The sequence below is a fragment of the Trichosurus vulpecula genome, chromosome 4 (assembly GCF_011100635.1).
Source record: "Trichosurus vulpecula isolate mTriVul1 chromosome 4, mTriVul1.pri, whole genome shotgun sequence".
Classification (NCBI taxonomy): domain Eukaryota; kingdom Metazoa; phylum Chordata; class Mammalia; order Diprotodontia; family Phalangeridae; genus Trichosurus; species Trichosurus vulpecula.
The window spans coordinates 23,543,542-23,567,356 of NC_050576.1; the positions used below are offsets into that span (position 1 = coordinate 23,543,542).

Below are 23,815 nucleotides of genomic sequence, written 5' to 3' on the forward strand. Positions count from 1 at the left end.
ATATCCAGCTTCTTATCCATCTGTACCATATGTCTGACTGACGGACAAGATCATCTCTGTCGATAGATTATCCTTCCAATGCATGTTAGAGTCTGGGTAATAATCATGCTTCATTCACTTGGTCTTTCTCAAGAAAGTGGCCAGGCCAAACTCTTTGGAGTGATTCCAGAACTCTTCCAGGACACTCTGAAATGGGCTGGGGCTTGGTGTATCAATCAGCACAAGGTCATCTGTACACAAGAATCTCTGGAGGATCAGGAATCCCTCTTCGATTTGGACTCTCAGCTGCATCTTCATCCCAGCAGGGAACATCTTAGACAAGCATGCAACTCCCTGATGTGTATATCACCTAATATTTATGCTCAAAGGATCTTTGACTTAAGTTATGTCTATTTTTATAACTCTAAAGAAATTTTGAATGATTATGATGAATGATGTTAGCAAAGGTCCTTAATGGCAAAGTCTTGTCCAACTAAATAAAATAATCCTTTTCTTCATAAAGAATCAGAAAAATTGAATCTTAACATTATCATTCAGTCAATTGCTAAAGATATAGTCTATCGTTGGATATTAGTGGCAAAAGTCTGCTCGTTCCTGACTACAAACACTCTCATCCAGGATACTCTCAGTTCATGTATACAGCACTCATAAATACTTTGTAGCAATTGGAAGAATAGGCATAGAGATCAGTAACTACTGACTGATATTTTCTCAACATTAAGAAAGTAGAAATTTTTTCAACATCTTTGATACTTTCCCCTTCTACTAGTTCTTTGTAGATCACTCCTTGTCTATCAGTATATGCTCCCAGGGTATCAGCTCTGGCACAGATCTCCTCTACAATCACTTCATCCTATTGGGCTGCTCTTCTCGTCTTTGTGTGCTTCTGTATCATTTCTGCCTCCTCCATAAACACATTGGGCTGAAATGCTAGGCTCCAAGTGGGGTAATTTCAATGACCATAATAAAGTTCATTACAATGATTTGTATAAATCCTTTACTCTCATTTTTCCTCCTTGTTGCCTTTCCTTCATTTTCATCATTAAATGCCCTTGGGATGAATTTAGTTAGTTGAATATCTTGCTAAACTTTCTTTAAACTAGTTTTACCTTTCACTGTTTCTCTCTGCTTTGATGGACAATGCTCATATTCATTCTTTGCAACACTTTACAAGCAAGTTAATATCCTTATCTGGTTTTTCTTTTGGCATCTACCTGCCTCTATTTTGCAAACAGCTCAGGTATTTGTTGACTAAAGCACTTTCTTGGCTCTTTTACTCTCCTTGTTATGGCAATTAACTCACATTGGTTAAACTTCTAGATAAAACTGTTGTCTTCAGTGCTGGTGTCATTTCTGCTATCCATTTCTCATTTCTGATGGTCAATTATCTGTTTATATAGGTCAGGGTTACTGTATAACAGACCTTTTTTTCATTAGTAATCTTTCTTGGTTTTTATTAATTCTGATTTTAGTTCTGACAAGCTAGGGGTCCAACTCAGATTATTGACTAGGGATAAGTCTTTTCCAGTCCACTAAATTATAATTCATTTCACTTTTTGCTGTGTTATTTGGTGCTTACTTGCCAAATCCAGCATCTATCTAATAATTCTTTTTTGAAGAAAGTGTTCATGATATAAAGGTCTGAGCCTTCTCAGCAATCTCAAGGCTGTGGCCTCTCTCATTCCTTCTTCCTGAACCATGATTTCCCACATATTTCTCCCATCCTCACCTTTTCCCACGTTTGCACTGAAGTTACCAATTATCAGCACATGTAATTAATTGGGAGGGTCTCGGTAAGTTCTTGTTAAAACTTCTCTACCTCTTCACTCTCAGCAATTGATGTTTGTTTATAAGCTGCAATGATTTTGATAATGATCTTTTGGGAAATTCATGTCATTAATACTGCACTGCATTGTGACCAAATACGGCATGAAATATTATTTACATACAGTAAGTGCTTTGTAATTTGAGTGTTAGTTTGAACTAAAATGGAGCTAATAGAGAGCACATGATAAAGGTAAAGCACCACATAAATGAAACTATTAAAATTCTAGTCCACAGCTAGTTACAAAATCTCAGGAAATGGAAGGGACCTCAGAGGCCATCTACCTCAACCAATACATGAATAGGAATCTCCTCCACATCATATTCACAGGGTCAAGCTTCTGCTGGAAAACTCTCAAGTGAGGAGGAACTGGCTATGCCCTAGGAAATCCACTCCATGTCTGGGCCGCTCTTAATTGTTAGGAAATGTCTTTCTTACAAGAAGACACAATTTCCTTGTGTATTTCCACTTGCTGGGCTAGACAAGGACAATCCCTCTTCCACATCATAGTGCTTCAAATAATCAATGACCATTTTCAAGTCCCCATGAAGTCTTTTCCTCTCCAGCCTAAATCATCCCACTTACCTCAACGGATTCTCCTGGAGAATATTTTTTTTAATTTTTTTTAGATGATTTAATTTAAATTTATTTATTTAACATATTTAGTTTTCAGCATTGATTTTCATCTCCTGGAGAATAAATGCAAGGCCTTTCACTGTCCTTGCTGCCTTCCTCTCAACACTCCAGCTTATCAAGGTCTTTCCCAAAATGTGCGTCCTGAGCTAAGTACGGTATGACCGATGTGGTCTGTGCTGTGCAAAGTGTAACAGAACTACCTCCCACCTTCCGAATTCTAATACCTCATTAGTTTTCTTGGCTGCTATATCACACTATTGACATAATAACCCTGACATCAGTCAATCAATAAGTAATTATTAATCATCTACTAAATGCCAGGGACTAAGAATAAACAGATTTTAAAAAATGAAACAATCCTCTCAAAGATTCTGTCGGGGAGACGCATAACTATAAAACTAGACTCAGAAGAAATCTCTACAGAATAGAAAGAGACACAAGACAGACCAAAGTACAAGGTATTTAGAGAGGTAGGGAGCTAGCAGGTGGGGAAATCAGGGAAGAAGAATTCCATGAGGTAGAGGTAAGGAAGAAGGGCATTCCAGGCAAACAGAATGTTCAAAACGAAGGCTTGGAGATGGGAGATGGAGCACCAGGTTTTAGGAAAAAGAAGGACAGTTTAGCACAGAAAAGTGTGAGAGGAGAAGTAATGTGTGTGACTGAGAAGCCAAACCAAGGCGTTCGTGTTTTATTGCAGAGGTAACGGGGACCACTGGGGTTTATGGAGTTTCAGGGTCAGAGAGATGTACTTAACCCAGTAGTGCGGAGGGTGGACTGGAACACAGGAAGACCAACTAGGAGGCAGCTGTAGTCATCAGCTCAAGAGCCAAGAAGGGCCTGAACAAAAATAGAAGCTGCGTGAATAGAAAGAAGTCAGATACAAGAGATGCTGTGAAGGCACAAACAGGATTTGTCAATCCACTGGCTGTGTGGGCTGAGGGGGAGGGAGGAGCTGAGAATGACCCCAAGGTTACAAACAAGGTGGGCTAGAAGAAAGGGGGTACCCAGGAGAGAAAACACAAGTTTGGAAGGAGGTGGGAAAAAGAGGAGGATAAGGAACTATTGTGAACAGGGAGAGTGTTCAAGGCCTCTGAAAAGCCCAGTTTGAAAACTGCCCAAGAGGCAGCTGTTAATGCAAGGCTGCAGAGAGGAGAAAGACGGGTGCAGGCCGTGAATCTGAAGCATCTGCAGAGAAATAATCCACTCATGGAAGCTAATGAGATTGCTAAGCATAGAGAGGGAAAAGATAAGAGGGCCTAGGCCGCAGGGACATGAAGTTCATCTACTGACTTAGACTACTCCGGGGCTTTCTTCAGACAAACCACTGTCTGGCCATGCCTACCCCACCTAGTCCATAGGGAGCAGACAATCTACGCAGGATTGTATGTATATTCCTACTGAGTTTCATTTAATTAGATTTGAAGCCTGACTTTTGTCTTCCAGACTGCTAACTATCCTATCCTGCCTTAGTTCACTGGGAGATGAGATAAACATGATATTTTTCATTAATCCAAGGCATTGATAAAAATGTGAGCAAAAAAAAAAAAAGGCCAAACAGATCCCAGGGGCCCTCCCTGGAGGCCTCAAAATGACACTGACATGAATAACTGTTCTTGACTGAGTTGACTGAGCAAACCAAGTTCCAAATTCATCTAAGTGCCCTCTCATCTAGCCCACGTCTTTCCCTATTTCTCCAAGAACAACAGGGTGGGCATTGTTCAACCCCTTTAGTTATAGATGAGGAAATGAGGCCCAAGAAGTCAAGTTAATCACTCATAAGTGGCGGAGCCAGGATGCTAAACCAGACCTTCTGACTCCACAGCCAGGACTCCTCCCCCATGCTGACCTACCGCATGAGTCTAGCAATTTGGGACTACCTTAAAACTGTTCCCTTATGGAACAATGAACTACAAGGTTTTTTTTTAATCATTTGTACTTTTTAGACTATTAAATGAGATTTCCATTTTCAATTTTCTAATCGGTAAGTTTTTCTTCTGATTCCTAAAATGGTAATGCCAATAAATCAATTTACTTTTAGACCTCATAGAATCTTTTTTTAACACAAAAATTTTCTTTTATAAAGAACAAAAAAGAGAATTTTATAAGACATTGCTAATTTCTATTAGGAGCAGCTTGATTTTTTTTTAAGGTAAGGTGGCAGGGAGCAGACATAGGTCTTATGATCCCATTGGTAGGAGAGATGCCTCCACCAATGCAAGCTGGTACTTCCTCTGCCACCTAGACTCTTAGAGGTGTCAAACAGGATGCCCACAGACAGCATGGGGGACCCACAACAATGAGCCCCTGGGGGGCCCCAACCAGATTAAAATGCAATTGGGAAATATCTAACAAAATAAATAAAATAAGATAAAATAGAAATAACATTAATATGTGGTTTTCTAAGTCAATATGCAGCCCTATTTCTATTTGAGTTTGACTCCATTGGTTTAGCACACTGAGTAATAACGTGACTTGCCCCGGGTCACACAGCCAGTGTATGTGAGGGGCTGAACTGAAACCTAGCTTAGACCTCACAGAATTTCAACTTAATTTCTGTTCAAGGACTGAATAGCAGATGATTTAATTTTATAAGACAATTAAGATAAAATATTAAGAGTACTTTATATTCCATAAGAATTTAACTCAAAGATAAGAAGAAAAACTAAAGGAATATAAAGTGCTAACTTTAATATCTTAGTCATATAACATTAACCCATCTACCATCTGACCTTTGAACAGAAATTAAGTTAAAATTCTACAAGGTCTAAAATCTGAAAGATTCAAAAAGATCCTGTGGTTTTTATTCCCCTTCCCCAATGAAATGATTAACCTGAATTTTGCAGAATGTGCTATAATCCAGTAAGCAAACAACCAAACAGATCCTACCTAACCTTGGTTCAGAAACGACACTCTGATGAAAATCCTGGCATGGAAATTTCTCAGAGAATCCACTCCTTGGAGGAGAGGAGCTCACCATGAAACAAGCTTTTTATAAATCTACATGATCTGTGTTAGACATAGATTTTTTAAGTCAGCAATTCAAACTTTTTAGGAATACATATAGTGGTTTAAATGGTCCTTTGCCATTGGATTAATTCGGCCAAATGGTTTTCCATTTGACTATCAGGGGCTTGATTAAGACAAAAGGCTATGAAGTTAAGGTATACAAATCTGAGCTCACAAACCTCTAGGTGACAAGCACTATTCTGTTTGTATTATCCTTTACAGGGGATAGCTGTTGGGTTTATCATGAGGATAAATAAGACAGTATACATTTAAAAAGTTTCTAGATTTTTAAAATATAACTATCCAGAGCTGGGTCTTGGAACAGGGCAAAGTAGAGAGCAACCAAGGGTGGAATGGGAGGGAGAAACAATATTTACTCTATTTTTTTCTAATGTACATTCTTTCATGCCAAGAAATTCAGCCCTCTGTGACCCATGGTACAGTGCTATCCAGTCACTCAAAGCATGGTGTTCCAACCTCACCTCAGGGGTACCAATGTCCTGTCCGGCTCTGCCCTTCTCATCTGTCTACACTAGCCATCTGTCTTTACTACCTGTCTGTCTACACTACCCATCTGTCTTCATTCATCATACTGCTTTCAAAAGTAACCTAAGCTTACACAGCACCTAGAAATCAATGCTACCGTATGTCAGAAATGAGGAAGGAAACACCACCTGCTGATCTTGGCCACAATCCTTTGGGCAATGGGCTTCACATTCCTCCTATATAATGAACCTGAAAGTAAGAATAGCACCTGGCACATTGATAGAGGAATTAGGACTGGACGAAGAAGATTCAAAGGAATCTCTAGATTACCCACCCCATCCTGGAAAGAGGGAAAAGAGTCCACTTTGTCAAAATCAAGGTCCACCAATCAAAATCAGGATGAAACTTTAACCAGCTGGCTCCAGAACTGATTCAATGTACAATTAACAGGAGCAGCTAATGAATCTCTGGGACTATTACTAACAGAAAAGACAAAGAGGCAGGGCAACATATGCAGAAATGACCCCTATGGATAACTGACCACCCACTTTATGAATCTGATGACGAAGAAGATCTTCCCTTCTCAGGGCTAGCCATCAAATCTCCAGAACTCTGGCAGGGAGGGTGGGAACTCTGCCCCAAAGCCTCTCAGGCCTTCCAGGAGGCATGTGTGCCCCTTCCGAATCACAAAGCAGGTCTTGAAGAAAGCCACTAACCTCATTTTACATAGGAGGGAATGAAGTCCTAGAGAAGGAAAGTGTGACCTGTCAAAGGTGTTACAGGGAGTCAGCAGCAGTTCAGGCTTGTAACCCAGGTCTCCTGATGCCCAGACATTGCTTTTTCCACTAAAACCATACTGCCTCTCAAGAGCTGGCCAGATTCTTTCAACCAACTGCCTCCAAACCACTTAGCTTTAGAATCCTCTTGCCATCCTGATATCATAGAACTTTGCATGCTCAAAGTAACCTCAGAAGGCTTTTATTTCAACCCTCATCCATCCCTGTATGACTCCACTAAAGACCTCTGGTTTCACACAAATGAAAGATGACTGAGGCCTGTGGTCTGCTGGTAAATGTTAACAGCCAGCCCCTCAGGAAAAAAAAATTATTCAAAAGATACGCTTTTAGAATTAGAATTCATTACCTCAAAAACATCTCACTCTTTTCTGAGTCAACTCTCAGTGGGAGGAACATTTTCTTTCTGTGGGATTGAAGTTTACTTGCTTGTACCTGCCACTGTTACTTTTCTCCTGGCTCATGAAGAATAAATCAAAATCTTCTGTACCACAGCCTTGGAAGGTCTGAAGACAGCTAGCTATGTCAGCCCCTGAATGGTCAGGATAAACAGTCCTGGCTCCTTCAGCAAGCCACGGACAGAGAGCTTATGGAAACATGAGGACATCGCTGCTGAGGTGTAGGAACAGAACAGAGCCTTGCAGGCCAGGTCTTTGAGACCTTACACAAGGAGGCTGCCCCTCATCTTTGGAATAACTTACCTCCTTGGGAGTTAGTGCCATTCAAAGCTCAAGCCTGTTACCACCTCCAACCTCACCCTCACCCACCAACCTATACCCTCCCCTACAGAAAATTACTATGTATTCCCTTGGTACATATTTTTTTTATTTACTTGTGTATATAGATTGTATTTCCCTTCCCTATAGAATATAAACTTTATGAGGACAAGGGGACTGTTTTATGACTTTGTATCCTCAGGGCTTGTTCAAGACTTGCACACAGCAGGTGTTTAATAAATGCATCTAGAATGAAAGAGCTTGGGGGAAAAAACTTAAAGCAGTATAAGACATATATTATAATACTGATCCTACTACAGCCTAATAAGAATAATGAGCATTTTTTTTGCATTTTAGAAAAAAGGGTTTTCTATAGCTTTCCCTTCTGAGTTTGGAGACCACTCCGGGAACCTGTTACTCTAAGTTTCATTAACTCCATTTTACAACAAATAAAGGTTAAAAGAGATTAACTCGCTTATTTTAATCGAACTAAGAAGTCAAAGGTAGCATTTGAACTCAAAGCTTCTTCTTAAGCCTACCAGTGGTAACTTATGTATCCACTGGGCCAAGGCACCTGTGTGATCCCATAGAGCTACCATGTGGCAATGCCAGCAGCTGTACTTTAACATTTGACCACACAACAAGCCGATGCCCAGACAGGGTGGGACAAGTATTCCTCATCGCATACAGTGGAGGACACTAAGGCTGAAGGCTGGGGCAGGCGGAGCTGTGGGTCCGGGGTCCCCAGACGGGGAGCCAGAGCTGGGGCTGACATTGACATCCAGACCTCCCAGGAGCCCAGAGAGGGACAGAGACTGACCTAAGGTCATACAGGACCAGAAGTGAGCCTTAACCTGCACCCCAGGATCCTGGCTCTTGGAGGGAGAGACTTCTGACATCAATGAGTACAACTCCTTCCTTTTACGGAGGAAGACACTGAGGACGTTCACCCAGGCAGAGTTAGCAAGTGAACCCAGGACCACAGACGACTAAGTCTAAGCACTTTCCTTGGGGGAATTGGGAGGGGCATCATTCCCCTCCCCCAAGCCCCACCCTCCGGGGAGGGAGAGTGCACTGAGAAGCCCCAGAGGAGCCAGGCCCGGCTCAAGGTCACGCAGGTAGCCAGAGGCAGGGCTGGGGCGGGAGCCAGCGCCTCCGAGAGACAGGTGCGGGAGGGGCGGGGAGGGCCCGAGTGACCCAGCCCCAGACACGTCTCCGTGGCTCCTAGCTCCCCCTCCCCGGGACAGCAGGGTGCCGGAGGGTCGCACAGGTGACCCCCCCCATCGGTCCTGGGGGAGGGACGCTCCCACCTCCTCCTCCCCCCGGCAGGTGTATACTGGGAGGAGCTCACAGGTAACCCCCCCCACACACCTGGCCCAGCCTCGGCCCTGGGAGAGAGACGCCCCCACCTCCTCCTCCCACCAGAGGTGTATTTCACGAGGGGCGTGGGGAGGGGCGCACAGGTGACCCCCTCACTCGGCCCTGCAGGAGGGACGCCTCCTTCTCCCCCTGACAGGTGTGTATGGGGAGGGGCGCACAGGTGACCGCCCCCCCACCCCGCCCAGCAGCGACCCTGGGGGAGCGATGCCCCCACCTCCTCCTCCCCCCGACAGGTGTATACCGGGAGGGGCGCAGAAGTGACCCTCCCCACTCGGCCCTCGGGGAGGGACGCCCCCATCACCTCCTCCCCCTGACAGGTGTATATGGGGAGGGGCGCACAGGTGACCCCCTCCCGCCCAGCAGCAGCCCTAGGGGAGGGGACGCCCCCGCTCCCCCCCAACCCCGGGCGCGCCCCCCCACTCAACTCTTCACTTTGCCGAAGGTGCCGACCCCCAGCGTGTCGCCCAGCACGTAGTGGCCGATCTTCACGCGCCCGTCGTGCTTCGGCTTCTCCGCCATCGTCCGCCGGCCCGGCCCGGCCCCTCCTCCGCACGGCCAGCCCGCGGCCGAGCCCCAGCCCCAGCCGCAGCCGCAGCGGCAGCCGCCGAAGCCGCCCGGCGGAGCTGCCCCGAGTCACCGCCGCCGCTGGGGCTGCAGTCTACCCACAGTGCTGCGGGAGCCGGGGGAGGGGGACGGGGGGCGGGGGGGAAAGGGGCGAGGAACCCCGAGGGGAGGGGCGAGCGCGAGGGAGAGCCAGAGACCTGCGCCGGGAGGGGAGGGGGAGCGCGAACTGTCAGGAGGAGGGAGGGAGTGAGCGAGCGAGCGCGAGCGAGCCCCGGGAGCAGGGAGGGGGGAGCAGAGGGAGGGCAGTGAGGGGGAGGAGGACCCGGCAAGGGATACCGAAATAACCAATAAATAACAAAAGAAATCAACCGCTTCTGCTGGGACCTCGCTCAATAACGTTGTCTTCTGAGATAATAGAATTGTAGGAAAATATAGGAATTACTAGGCTGTTCCTTCAGGGTTTTGTTTTTATTCCCTATTCTGACACCTCCTACCCAAGGTCCTATCTGAAGGTAATTTGGGAAAAATCCTCCTATATCCTACATTTGCAACGAGCTGCTCGAAATCCAGGCGTTTAGCGAGTGATGCTATTTTTGCATATAATTGTGAGAAAAAAAAAGTTACAGAAATGGAGTCTTCATTGCTCCCTGCAATACCAAGGCCATGTGAAGGAAGGGGCTGCGCGGTGGAAGGAAGAAGGGGGGGGGGGGGAGATAAAGATAGTGAGTACTACAACTGAGCTAATCGGGACACAGATAATTCCGTATTTTATGGAAACTGTTGAGGCTAAATCAGATACTAATAAAGTTTGTAGGTAGGGACCTTAATGTCATTGAGCAGGTTATATCTTTCAGGAAATGTGACCTGTCTCTAAACTGACCTTTCATAGAAAGAGCTAAATAAAGGGTCCCTAAAGCCTTATCATAGCTTTTAGGCTATTAAAGCTTTGGGATCACCTATATGATAAAGAAAGAGTAGGATGTAAGAAGAGTTTGTTGAAAAGCAGCAAAGAAGTGAGATGTCTAAGTGTTTTCCAGACCATTAATTTTATTCCTGTGTATGGTGGGAGTTGATCACATGTCCTGATAGATGGCCATTGTTTCTTATTGGATCTTACTTCTTGGTACCCAGAAAGACCATTTCAGAAACCCCTTTCCCTTGATCGTCATGGAGGGAAAACAGGTAGTTCACATTTTTCTTTTTTGATAAATGAACTTTTCTTTGGCTAAGGGTCACTCCTCCAGGATTCCAGAAAGGGAGGAGCTAACCGATACTTTGCTTTGCCCATAGACAAAAGTGTCTTATTTGGAATGGTCAGAACAATTTGTTAGCTAATATTCCAGGACTGCCTTATACCCTAATAAGAAAAGTAGGAAAATGATCATTTTGTGTGGCTCCCTTTCTTGAAGCTCTACCACAACAAAGAATCTAAAGCATATCATTTAATTGCTTTATGTTAATTATTAACTAATTATGACAGCTGAAATGATTAAACACCTCTATTATAACTAGAATCATTATAGGCAGAACTTCTAAGGATCAAAGATTCAGAAAGGTTAGAGAAAGTTCATATTAAAGAGACTTGATCACTGAAGGTCTAGTCCAGGGATGGAGAACCTGCCGCCTTGAGGCCACATGTGTCCCTCTACGTCCTCATTTGTTCTGCAAAACTTGGACTCAGTCAAAGGACTGCACTTGAGGACGTAGAGGGCCACATGTGGCCTCAAGGCGGCAGGTTCTCCACCCCTGGTCCAATCTGACACCCTTCCATTAAAAGTCTGGAGAGGGAGAATTATTTGCTCAAGGTCACACAGCTGTTAAGTGGCAGAACAAAACTCAAACTCTGTCTCTTTGGAGACTCTTTAACCTCACAAGTTCAGGGCTATCTTTCAGATACTCCACATAACCAGCCTGACTAAACAAGCCCCTTCTATAGCATATGATAGCTTGCTCAGTACCATCTCTGACATCTTCATGGGGCTCGTCCATCGGAGAACAATCGCATTCCAGGAGATCACTGGGTGACTAATCAGTTACCCGACAGTTATTAAATAACTGTGATGTGCCAGGTGCACGATCCAAAGATCCCTCCCCCCCCCCCCCGCAAAAAAAAAAAAATAAATCCCAGTTTCTGCCCTTAAGGATCTTCTGTTTGAAGAAAACATGTACACATACACTAAGTAAATATGCCATAATCCTGGATAAGGGAAGGTACTGACAGCTTAGAGAATCAGAAGAGATTTCTGTAGGCTGGGCTTTAAAGGCAACCAGGAATTCCAAAAGACGGAAGTGAGGATAGACATTCCAAGCAAGAGGCACAGCCTGTGCAAAAGTATGGAGATGGGAAATGGAGTGTCATGAGTAAAGCTGAGCAAAAGGGCTAATTTTACTGTACCATAGACCATGGGGGAGGGGGGTTAAATATAAAATGACTTTGAAAAAGTAAACTAAAGTCAGATTGGGAAGAGATTTAGTCACACAAAGGAATTCTTACTTGATTTCTAAGGCAATAGAGAGCACTTGAGCTTCTTGAGCAGAGGAATATCACAGCCAGATCTGTGCTTTAAGAACATTCAAAGGAGAATGCAGAGACTTGAGACAGGGAAACCAATTGTGTTACCGTCAATAGTTAAAGTCAGAGGTGATGAGGTGAGTAGAAAGATGAAGACAGATTGCAGAGATAGAAACTTCTCTTTCCTCATCCAACCTCAAATCAAATGAAATAATATCTACACAAAGCCGGTGCCTGGCGCACAGTAGGCCCAGTATAAATGCTTATTCTCTACCCTTCCCCCAACCTCCCACACTTCTCTTTCTCAGAAGAGGATCTTGCCTCTTCCTTTACTGAGAAAATTAGGACTCTTCAATGTGAGCTCACTCTCTTCTCATTATTGTCATCTCACATCCCTTGGCTGTCATCTACGTCCCACTCTCTCCTCCTCTGCCCTAGTCTCTGACAAAGAGGTCTTGGCTTTTTTTGGCCAAAGCCAACCACTCTATGTGTGTCCCTGATGCATCCCCCTATCACCATTCTCCAACAGATCACATCCTTAATCACCCCCTACTGTTACAAACTTTCAACTCCTTACCTGTTGGGACTGCCTTCAAACATATCATAGTCTTCCTCATCCGTAAAGAAAAACACAAACAACTCTTCATCCTACCATTTTATCTTACCCAGCCCTACCATCCCCTGAATTATCTTCCTCTAACTCTTCTCCTTCCTTGGCTAAATGTCTTGAAAAAGCTGGTTACCTTCCTTGAGTGAAGAAACTCACTCTCGTCTCCACCTTTTACCAGCTGGCTTCCATCTTCATCACTCAAATAAAACTACTCTCTCCAGAGTTACCGAAGACCTCTTAATTGCCAAATCTGATGTATGTGTGTGTTTTTTTTTCCAATCCTCATCCTTCTTGACCTATCTGCTGAATGTGACACTGTTGACCATCTTATCTTCCTAGATGCTCTATCTTCTCTGGATTTTCCTGACACTGACTGAGGGGCTGTTCTCAGTCCTTTACAAGCTTATTCATTAACTGTGTGTATTCCAAAAGGTTCAAGCTTAAGCTCTTTTCACTCCTTCTAAATAACCTCATCAGCTCCATTGGTTTAATTGTCATCTCTATTCAGATGACTCCAAGAACTATATATCCAGCCCAAGTCTTTCTCCTGAACTTCAGACCAACTATACCAATTTCCTGTTGGACATTTCAAATTGGATGTCCTGGAGACATTTTAATCTCAACATATCCCAAATTGAAGTCATTATCTTTCCCCCAAAACCCTCCACTCTTCCAAATTTCCCCATTTTTGTCAATGTACTACCATCCTCCCAGCCTTCCAGGTCCACATTACCCGTCACTTGTCCCTTACCCAACATAGCCAGTAAGTTGCCAGATCTTGCCATTTCTACTACTACTCACACAGCTTCTACCTCAGACCTCATCACCTAGATGATGGCACCTGCCTCCTAACTGGTCTCCCTCCCTAAGTCTCTCCTACTCCGGTCTATTCTACTTATTCCTGCCAAATGGATTTTCCTTAAATGTAGATCATATGATTCCCCTACTTAATCACCTCATTGCCTCTAGGATCCAGTAGATACTCCACCACTTGGTTTTCAAATTTTCCAGACTCATTGGACATTACTCTTCCTCCTGCACTCTTCCATCCAGCCAGCTGGGCCTGCTTTCTCATTCCTCATACATAGGACAATCCACCTTCCCACTCTCCACCTTTAGACTGGGTGTCCCCCAACCCCAAATGGAATGCCTTCTTTCCTTTACCTTTTCCTTCTGGAATCCTTTTCTTTAAGACACAGCTCTACTACAAAGCCTTTCCTGATCCCACCAAGTGCTGATGTCTTCCCAAATGTCCTTGTATTTAGCAACCTTGTCTATGTCTATATTTATTCACTTCATAATATATATATATATAGTGTATGTATGTACATATATATATAATATATATGTTATGTATACTTGTTGTCTTCCACCATTAGAATGTCCGTTCTTGTGGATAGAAATTACTTCATTCCTTGTATTTGTATCCCCCGTGCTTGGCACACAATAGATGATTCATAAATATAAATAGTTATAGTGATTAATAAATAGAATGTAAATATAGTAATAGAAAAATATAAAATATTTAATATAATATGTATTTGTATTATATTATAAATTATAATATATATAGATAATTTAATACAAAATATATTCTTATTTTTAGAATTTTGGCTCCTTTTAAGCAGAGATTGCCCTTGTATGCCCATTGCCTAGCATGGTGCCTGGCACACAGTAGGTGATTCATAAATGCCCATTGGTTAACCAAGTGCTTGGCCATCACCTCCACACTATTTTCTGATCCTCCATGGTTCCTCATCACCCCTTTTCCACACTTTGTCCCCTCATTTTTCTTTCTACTGTCCTGAAGCCAGGGTTTGGACCAACTAAGGATGATGGCCCTCTGTTCTTATTTACTCAGCTTTGTTGGCATTATCAAGTAACCTTGATTTAGAGGCCACCTGCCGTTCCCCAAACTGGGCTTTGCCCTTTGCTAAGTAAACTGGAGAAGCCAGGGCTTTGCCCTTTAGGAACTTTTGATCTGGCTAATTCCAAGGTAAACAAAGCTTGGCTAAGGCTAATCCCCTAGAATGCCTAGAAATGCCCTGGAGCGCTCGGGCTGAGGTTAATGAGGCTTAGGGGTCAGGGACCAGTGGGAAAGGGAGAAGTGGAGGGAACCAGATGAAATCGCAAGGAATTCTACATAGCCTTTCTCCAGGAGCTATATTAAGAGCTTGGAGAGAAGCATGGAGTGAAGAAGCCCACCCTGGCCTGAAGCGTGCATGATCCATGAAACATGTTTCCAAAGCATCCAGGAAATACAAGGGCTCTGCCCCTGATGCTGGAGCACGTGGTCATTCCTTGTACCAGAAACATCTTGGACAGCTGCTTGAAAGAAAGTCTTGAGGGTTTGAATGCTGCAACACCAAAGGCAGCATTACCTCAAAGGTTTATTAATAACGTAATATGTGCCAGGAATTGTGTTACATGCTAGAGATTCGAGGCTGAACTATGAAACAGACCTTGCCCTCAGGGAGTGTACAGTCTCTGCCATTATGTGGAAGAGGGAGGAAATTTATTCTTCATCTCCCAGGGCAAAACTTGGAGCTATAGGGTTTGTTGTTACTGTTGAGTCATTTCAATTCTGTCTGACCTTTTTGTGATGCCATTTGGGGTTTTCTTGGCAGAGATCCTAGAGTGGTTTGCCATTTCCTTCTCCAGCTTATTTTACAGATGAGGAAACTGAGGCAAATAGGGTAGAGTGACTTGCCCAAGGTCATACAGCTAGTAAGTGTCTGAGACTAGATTTGAACTCAGGTCTTATTGACTCCAGGCCTGTGCTTTTCTATCCACTGGGCCACATAGCTGCCCTTAATTAACTAGGGTGACAAGGTATTTGCCACAGTGCCTGACAGAGAGGGGACATTCCCTGCCACTTTATACTCTTGGCCAACTACCAACCCGCCCCCCCCCCATATACAAAACCAGGTATTCAGTATTTTCTCCCAAAAAAACTGAAGAGGATAAAATTAAAAAAAAATTTTCCCCTGAAATTACATAATTCACTCCTTTAAAAAAAAAACTTTGAAAAGTCGCCAACACCAATATTTTTTAAAGAAAACATTTTTAACTTTGTTAAGTTAAAGGGGCAACTGGGTGATTTGAATCGATGAGTGGAGTCAAAGAAAAGCATTTCGCACTCCACCGTCTATTCTGACCTCCCACTGTCACTGTTTATTGTTCTCCTTCCCAACTCACCCTGACTTAGGCTCTAGAATATAGATAATGTTAAGATGTGGTTTTATAAGGCAATGTGCACCAGGCCCCTGTTTCTAGACTCTAGCTTCCTAGCAAGGAGCAAAACCATGGGATCCAAAGGAGCAATGTTTGAAGAGCTGCCCTCTTGGGAGACAAGCTGCCTAACAAAGGAGCTGTCTGTCCAATGTAAACAAACATCAGGCCAGCGAGGGGAAGTAGAGGAACAACCTTAGAGAGGTGAATTTCCTACGTGTGTGCCTACCAGTCTACTCTGTTTGGGCCGAGTCTTCCCTTGGACACTGTGTGTGTTTGTGGGAGACTGTTTTCTGGATTTATGGGGGAAATACCACCTTAATAGAAGCCTTTAATTTTATCTTTTAGCTGACTTTTAATAGAAAGCACACAACTGGGGGCTAACAAGCTATAGAGTTTTCAAAGTGGGGAACCCATAGGGTACCCCTTGAACCTTGTGGGAGCAGCCACCCTTTGGGGACCCAACCTACTAGTGCAAGTGTAAGTTGGGGAGGTAGCCAGGGTAGGTGGGGGCTTCATTTATTAATCACCTTTATTGTAGTAGAGAGACAGCATTGTGTAGTAGATACAAAACGGACCTCAAAGTCCAGAATATGGAGCTCACATCTTTCACTGATATGTGTTTATCCATAATGTCCATAAATAAATCACTTCATCTTTCAGCCTCCTAGGAAACCCTGAGTTACAGGGGAGTTTGCATTTGTGGAGGGAGTTTCCATACCAGGAATTCCTTCACTAATGAAATCCCAGGTCAGGTTCTATGTCTGTCTGTCTGTCTGTCTATCTACCTCAGTTTCTCACTTGTAAAATAAAGGAGTTGGACTAAATGGTCTATGAAGTCTTGTCCAGAACTACTATAACTCTCTCTCTCTCTCTCTCTCTCTCTCTCTCTCTCTCTCTCTCTCTCTCTCTCTCTCTCACACACACACACACACACACACGCACACACACACACACACACACACACAGTGGGCCCCAAAACCATCCACTCCCAACTCCTTACACCCCCATCCTAGAAAGAAAATATAAACATAAAGCAGAAATAGGCAATAGACCCTGACCCACAGTCCCCAGACAAACTACAAACTGTCAGACCTTGGACAAAGAATTCTATTACCTGTTGCTATAATCCAGTTCATTGCAATGTCATAGCAAAAGTGTGTGTCAAAATACTAAGACCTTTTGTAACTTGGTCACCTGTGGCCCAGCCCCCAACCACCAGGCTTCCAGGGTCCAATCTTGGGGGCTACCTGAATAATATCCATCTGTCTTTGGTATATTGTGCTCCCATCCATGACTTGCTTGCAAAAAATTGCCAAATATAGCTCAAGTTTAGATCTCGACAGACGTAGATAAGGTAATGCCCTATGCAAACCACAAAATAACAGTTGGGCTGAGGACAACCCCGTAGAAAATGCATTGGATTCCAGGAGTCTGTAGACAACACAGAAAATACATAGAAGATTCACAATTACCTATAAACTATGAAATGTAATGTGTATGTATATACAAATATTTCTATGAGTCTATGTGTGTACACATACATAATCCTCCTCCCACTTTGGTTAACCCTACTTCCCCAGGATCCTCAGTTCCTCCATACTAATAGTACCATGCTGGATTTGGATTCCCCTCAGAAGAGAAGTGGGCTTGGGGTTGTTGCACAGGCAACATTCCAGTGAATCCCACCTATGCACATAAGGGTTCTCTGAGGACTTGGCTTCTCCCAGCACACTCCAGGGCTTCTAGACTGACAGTACTGCTGCCTGTCACATAGAGAACAATTGGACACACAAAGAGTAATTCACTGCAATCCTAGATTATAAAGTCAAGGTTCTCTGCTCCCCTATATTGTGGCTTCAGTCCTTTGCCACTAACTGTCTTAGCACCAGGATCCCTGTCCACAATCCTCTTCTCTTTCCAGGAAATGCATTGTCCAAAAAATTTCCATTCTCTCAATAGAAAGCTAGATGTCCAAACTCTCCAACTCTGAAGCTGGAGCAGCCCACTAAATTGTCCTTCTTTTTCTTAAAGGCTAGAATGGTTCTAGGACTGTGTTGTCTGGTAAATCCCTCTCTATAGTCAGATTCTAGGACTCTACAATCTAGGGTCGCATCTATCAGGGACTAGAAACACTGGCCCCATGGTTCTCCTTTCCACAGCTGCCATAGGTTCTAGCACTACCTCTCTAAGGCTGGAGTTAGGTGCTTGGAATTGTTCAGGAGCTCTCTCCTCAGACCATGATGCCTGCCACACGGCCGAGCCTGCCATATGCCTTTCTAGGAACTACTAATCCTCCACCACCATCCTGATTAGTTGGCTTTAGTTAAAGTCCTAGAGGAAAACAACAGTGATAACTCTCTACACTCATCTTCAATGATCTATTTATTACTAAATTCAATCATCTTCTTACTCCTTATCTTTGATACCTCTTCATTTAGCTCTACTGACCACTGCCTCTTTCTGAATGCTCTCTTCTCTGTATGTGCACATGCTCATACAATCCTGTTCTATTGAGATTATCTTCCTTGCACCAGCCCTCCTCAATTTCTTGTCCATGTTCATCATCCACCTCCCCCTGTGCAGGTGTGTGCCCGGTCTGTGCCCTGGGCTCCCTTGTCTCTTTCTCTGCACTTTCTCTCTTAGTGATCTCATAAGCTCTCCTGGGTTCAATGAGTACCTCTATGCAGATGACTCCCAAAGCTATATATCTAGTTTTTATCTCTCTCCCAAACTCCGGTCACATCACTGCTTGCCTGCTTGAAATTTTCACCTGGATGTCCCACAGGCATCACCAACTCATAATGTCCAAAACCAAAGACCTTTATCTTTCCCCCTAAATGCACTCTTCCTCCTAACTTCCCTCTTTTGTCCTGCATACCACTATTTTCCAGTTACCCAGATTTCCAACCCAGAACTCGTCCTTGACTCTTTATTGTCACTCATTCCCCCCACATCCAAACAGCTGTCAAATCTTAATTGATTCTACCTCCTAAGTGTCTCTTGGATCCTTCCCTTTCTCTCTACTCCCACAATTACTACCCGAGTTCAGACTCATCTCTCATCTGGATTATTGCAATGGCTTCCTCAATGTTTTTCCTTGTTTACAGTCTCTTCTTTTTCTAGTCTATTCTCTACCCAGCTGCCAAGTCATATTTTCAAAGCTCAAATCTGACCATAACCCTACTCTCCTCAAGAATCGTTAGGAGCTACCCCTAGGATAGAATCCAAATGTCTTTATTTGGCATTTAGGGCATTTCACAAACTGGTCACAGCCTACTTTTCCAGGATGACTGTGCATTACTTGTCAAACTGACATATTTGCTTTTTCATGGGCACATTTTATCTCTCATCTCTGTACTTTTGCTTGAGCTGTCTTCCATACCTAAAGTATTGTCCCTCCTTACTTATTCTTCTTGGGACCTCCAACTCATTTTGAAATTCCTCTTTCTTTCAAATGCCTTTCCTCATTTCGTGGTTAGTGCCCCTCCCCCAATCATTTTCTATTTATTTTGAGAGTGCCCCTCTTCCAAACACTTTCTATTTATTTTGGCACATCTTGCATTTACTTATCTGTAAATCTGTTTTATCCTTACTCAATGGAATATAAACACCTTGAGGGCAGAGACTGTCTCTCAGTTGTCTTGGATCCTGAGCCCTGATTTCATGCCAAGTATATAATAGGCTCTTAATACCAATGTATTGATTGATGGACCAAAGTTTATAGCTTTGGCATGCTTTACCTACCCAAGGGAATTCACCCGACCTCTCTGGTGCAAGGTGTGTTCTAACATCTCAAAGCAAAGAGAATAGGAAGAAGCAGGCAGAGTCATCCATTAGACTTTCTTACAGACTGGCATAAACGGGTGGCTTCTCCCAGAACAGTCTATCTATAGCAGTGGGGGCAAGAAAGCAGCTTGGTACCCTAGAAAGAGTGCTGGCTTGCAAATCAAATAACATAGATCCAAATGTCACCTCTTATACCTCCTACCTTAAGGACCCTGGGCATTTTGCTTAAGCCTCCCAGGCTTTAAGTTCCTCATTATAAATGATGAAGTTGAAAGAAGGGGCCTCTGAGCTCCATTCCAATTCCAGAACTGGGATTCTGGCATCTTGTGGACAGCCCCCACAAAACCCATCCTCCAGGATGGAAAGACATGTCAAGTGGATGTCTAGACTTCTGGCAAGGGCCCATAACCTGGATTCCATGAACTTTAAAAAGTATATATTTTGCTGAATGGAATTCATTAGAATTGATTTCCTCTGTTACCCTATGTATTTTCTTTTATAGATTTAAAAACATGATTCTAAGAAGAAATCTAAAGGCTTCCCTAGACTATCAAAGGGGTCCAGGATCCAAAAAAAAAAAAAATAAAGAACTTCTGATCTAAGGGGAGATAGAGTTAAAGTTAGTTAAAGACATTAGCATTTGTCTAGTGCCTACTCTGTGCCAGGCTTTGTGCTAAGCACACAAAGATTCCTTGCCATGTAAGCTCATTAGGGGCCTTCCTTTAAAGGACAGACACTGATCTTGGTGAAATGGTATTACTGAGGAGGCCTCACTCCACAGGAGAAATGGTAGAAGATGGGGAGGTGAGGGAGAGCACTGGAATTAGTGTCTGGACAGGACTGTACAGAATATATATGCATATAAGTGAGGTATTATTTTCATTAGCAGATCCCAGAAAAACAGCAAGAGATTGGATTAAATTAATCTTTTGCTGGACAGAGTACTAAATCCCTTTGGTATGAGCCAACAGGTTAATCCTCAGCATAGCTGAGGAGAAGTGATTGGAAAACAAAACCAAACCCTCTCCTTAGTGATCTTAAAATCAGGTCTCTCCAATCGTGTGATGTATGATGTATTTCAGGCAGCAAAGCAGCCTGCTTCCTTTGCTACATAAACATCATGGATCAGACAACAGTCACGAAAGAGGACTTCCATTTATGTCTCAACAGGCTGGATGCACTTGGCTCAGACACACTTGCTTTCAGGCCACTTGAGTTGACACTGGCATGTTTTCTCCCTCACACAGATCAGCATCTGGCTGCTCTAAGCTAGTCAAGTTGAGCTCAGTGAATACATACCAAAGTCACCTTGGCTCCAAAACCATTTCTGTGCTGGCTGCCTTCTGGAGCTGAGGCAGTGCTGGCCAGAGCTGCAGAGTGCCCAAGACTGGAAGATCATTGTAAAATACTTTCCGAGACTCTGGGTGGCTGCTTTTGTTTGAGCTTCGTGCTGAGTTCTCTTAGCCTTAACTGCAGAACTGTGAGGTCACTGGTTAATATCAATTTATGATCTGTTTCTCCATGTTTTCTTAGCAATAAAATTGTTGCCCCCACTCCCCAGTCTGTTGCTCATACTATAATACAGAATTTCTTTGACTAGGATCAAAAAACTGGAAAAAGAACTTAGAAGTCATCCAGTACATTTTACAGGTGAGGAAACTGAGGCCCAATAGGTCAGATTTCTTGCCCAAAGCCAACAGGGAGCAAACAGCAGAACTGAGATTCAATGCTGGTTGTCTAACTCCAACTCCACTGCACCATTCTTAATCTTTATCTGTCCGTGATGCTGTCTCTACCTCATCCGTACCACTTCTATCTACCTACGACCTTCCTTGACTCTTTTCTCTCTTTTAAAAAAAATATTTTTAACAATCTTTTCTTTTCAAATTTTGAGTTCCAAATTCTCTCCCTCCTTCACACTCCTTCCCCACCCACTAAGAAAGCAAGCAAAATTATATCAATTAATTATACATGTGAAATTATGCAAAACATTCCCATATTAACCATATTGTCAATTTTTTTATATTACTCCATTATCCATGCTGCGTTTTAGAAAAATGTAGTTCCCCTGATTACATCTCTTTTTATTAGGTCTATTTTTGCTTTTGCTTTGTCCGAGATTACTATTGCTACCCCTGCCTTTTTTTACTTTAGCTGAAGTATATTAGGTTCTGCTGTCACTATTTAGCTTAACTCTGTATCTTTGTGTTTCAAATGTATCTCTTGTAAACAATGTATTGCTGGATTCTAGGTTCTAATCCATTCTGCTACCTGCTTCTGTTTAATGGGTGAGTTTATCCTAGTCACCTTCACAGTTATGATTACTAACTTGTGTATTTCTTTCCATTCTATTTTCTTCTGTTCATCCTTCTCTTTTTAATCCTGTCCCTCCTAAAATTCTTTTATCATCCCTCCACCACATTATCTTTTATCCCCTTCCTCCTTTATTTCCCTATTGAGTAAGGTAGATTTTCATATCCACCTAAGTGTGCATTCTTCTCTCTTTGAATCACTTCCAATGAGAGTGAGGTTCAAGCATTGCCCACCCCATCCCATTTTGCCTTCCACTATAAAAACTCTTCCTTGCAAGCTCTTTTATGTGAGAAAATTTTCCCCATTCTACTTCTCTCTTCCCCCTTGTCCCAATGCATCCCTCTTTCTCTCCCCCTCATTTTTATGACATCATCTCAAAATAATTGACTTATATTCATGCCTTCTGTGTATGTAGAATCCTTCTAACTGCCCTAATAATTATAAAGCTGTTAGGAGTTACATGTATCATCTTCCAAGCAGGAGTGGGGAACCTGTAGTCTCAAGGTCACAGGTGGCTCCTCAAGTACAGCCCTTTGACTGAATCCAAACTTGGTCAAGGCTGCAGGTACCCTACCTCTGCATAGGAAATGTAAATGGTTTAACTTTATTGAGTCTCTTATGATTACTCTTTATGCTTCTCCTGAGTCTTGTGTCTGAATGTCAAATTTTCTATTCAGCTCTGGTCTTTTGCACAGGAATGCTTGAAAGTTCTTTAGTTAATTAAATATCCATTTTTCCTCCTGAAGGATTACACTCAGTTTTGCTGGGTAGGTGATTCTTGGTTGTAATCCTAGTTCCTTTGCCTTCCAGAATATCATATTCCAAGGCCTTCCTCTTTTAACATGGAGCTGCTAAATATTGTGTGATACTGACTGTGGTTTTCTCCTTGACCTGGGGAGCTCTAGAATTTAGCTATAATATTCATTTTCATTTTGGGATCTCTTTTAGGAGGTAATTAGTGGATTCTTTCCATTTCTGTTTTACCCTCTGGTTCTGGGATCTTAGGGCAATTTTCCTTTATCATATAATGTCTAGGCTCTTTTTTAAATCATTGATTTCAGTTGGTCCAATTATTCTTAAATTATCTCTTCTCAATCTATTTTCCAGGTCAGTTATTTTTCTGAGATATTTCACATTTTCTTCTATTTCCTCATTCTTTTGAATTTATTTCATTGTATCTTGATGTCTCATGGATTCACTAACTTCCATTTGCCTAATTCTGATTTTAAGTAATTACTTTATTCAGTAAATTTCTGTACCTCCTTTTCCATTTGTTTTTTTAAGAAGTCACAACACCCTTCAAGGCCCACTGCTGGCTCTCCTGCCACACTCTGGGCTGATTCCCAACCTGATGTCACTGACCTCTCCTGCCAACCTCCTACATTGTCTTAGGCTGGAAAAATGTCTTACTCTGATCTTTTGGTGGTTCTGCTGCTCCAAAATTTGATTTAAGGAGTTATTTTAAAGTTATTTAGAGGGGAATTTTGGGAGAATTCAGCTAGGTTGCAGGACTCTCTCCTGCCTCTTTTCAAAACCCCTCAAACCTCTCCCCCCAATCTAGACCATAATATGCCTGGAAACTTCCAGGGTATAAACTCCCTATTTCCTTGATGATTGATAACTCCCTACCTGTTACATCAGAAGTAGGAGACCACTCAGACCCCCCTTTATTGATTCTCACCCCACCCTATAAAACAACTGAATTGTGCTTATATAAAGATTAAAGAAAACCATAGATCCAAGAATCCCACCAAGATCTTGTTCTGAGGATAACTTCTGAAGAGACCATCTTGGACTCCCTTCTCCTTCCACAGAAAAAAGAAGATAATATTTGTAAAGCATTTGGCATAGGGCTTGGCCCAAAGTAGGCACTTAATAAATGCTTGTTTCCTTCCATCCTTCCTTCCTTCCTTCCTCCCTCCCTCCCTTCCTCCCTCCCTTCCTTCCTTCCTT

At 42.9% G+C, this 23,815-nt stretch overlaps 1 protein-coding gene across 1 annotated transcript in view; it reads right to left on the bottom strand.

The window, feature by feature from the left end:
- The window catches only part of PRKAA2 (protein kinase AMP-activated catalytic subunit alpha 2), a 71,940-nt gene extending 62,553 nt beyond the window's left edge, over positions 1–9,387 (bottom strand). The window contains exon 1 of the mRNA XM_036754133.1: positions 9,269–9,387. Coding sequence (XP_036610028.1) covers positions 9,269–9,362 — 94 coding nt within the window. The 5' untranslated portion in view covers positions 9,363–9,387. The remainder of the gene's footprint in view (positions 1–9,268) is intronic.
- Between the last annotated feature and the right edge of the window lie 14,428 nt (positions 9,388–23,815).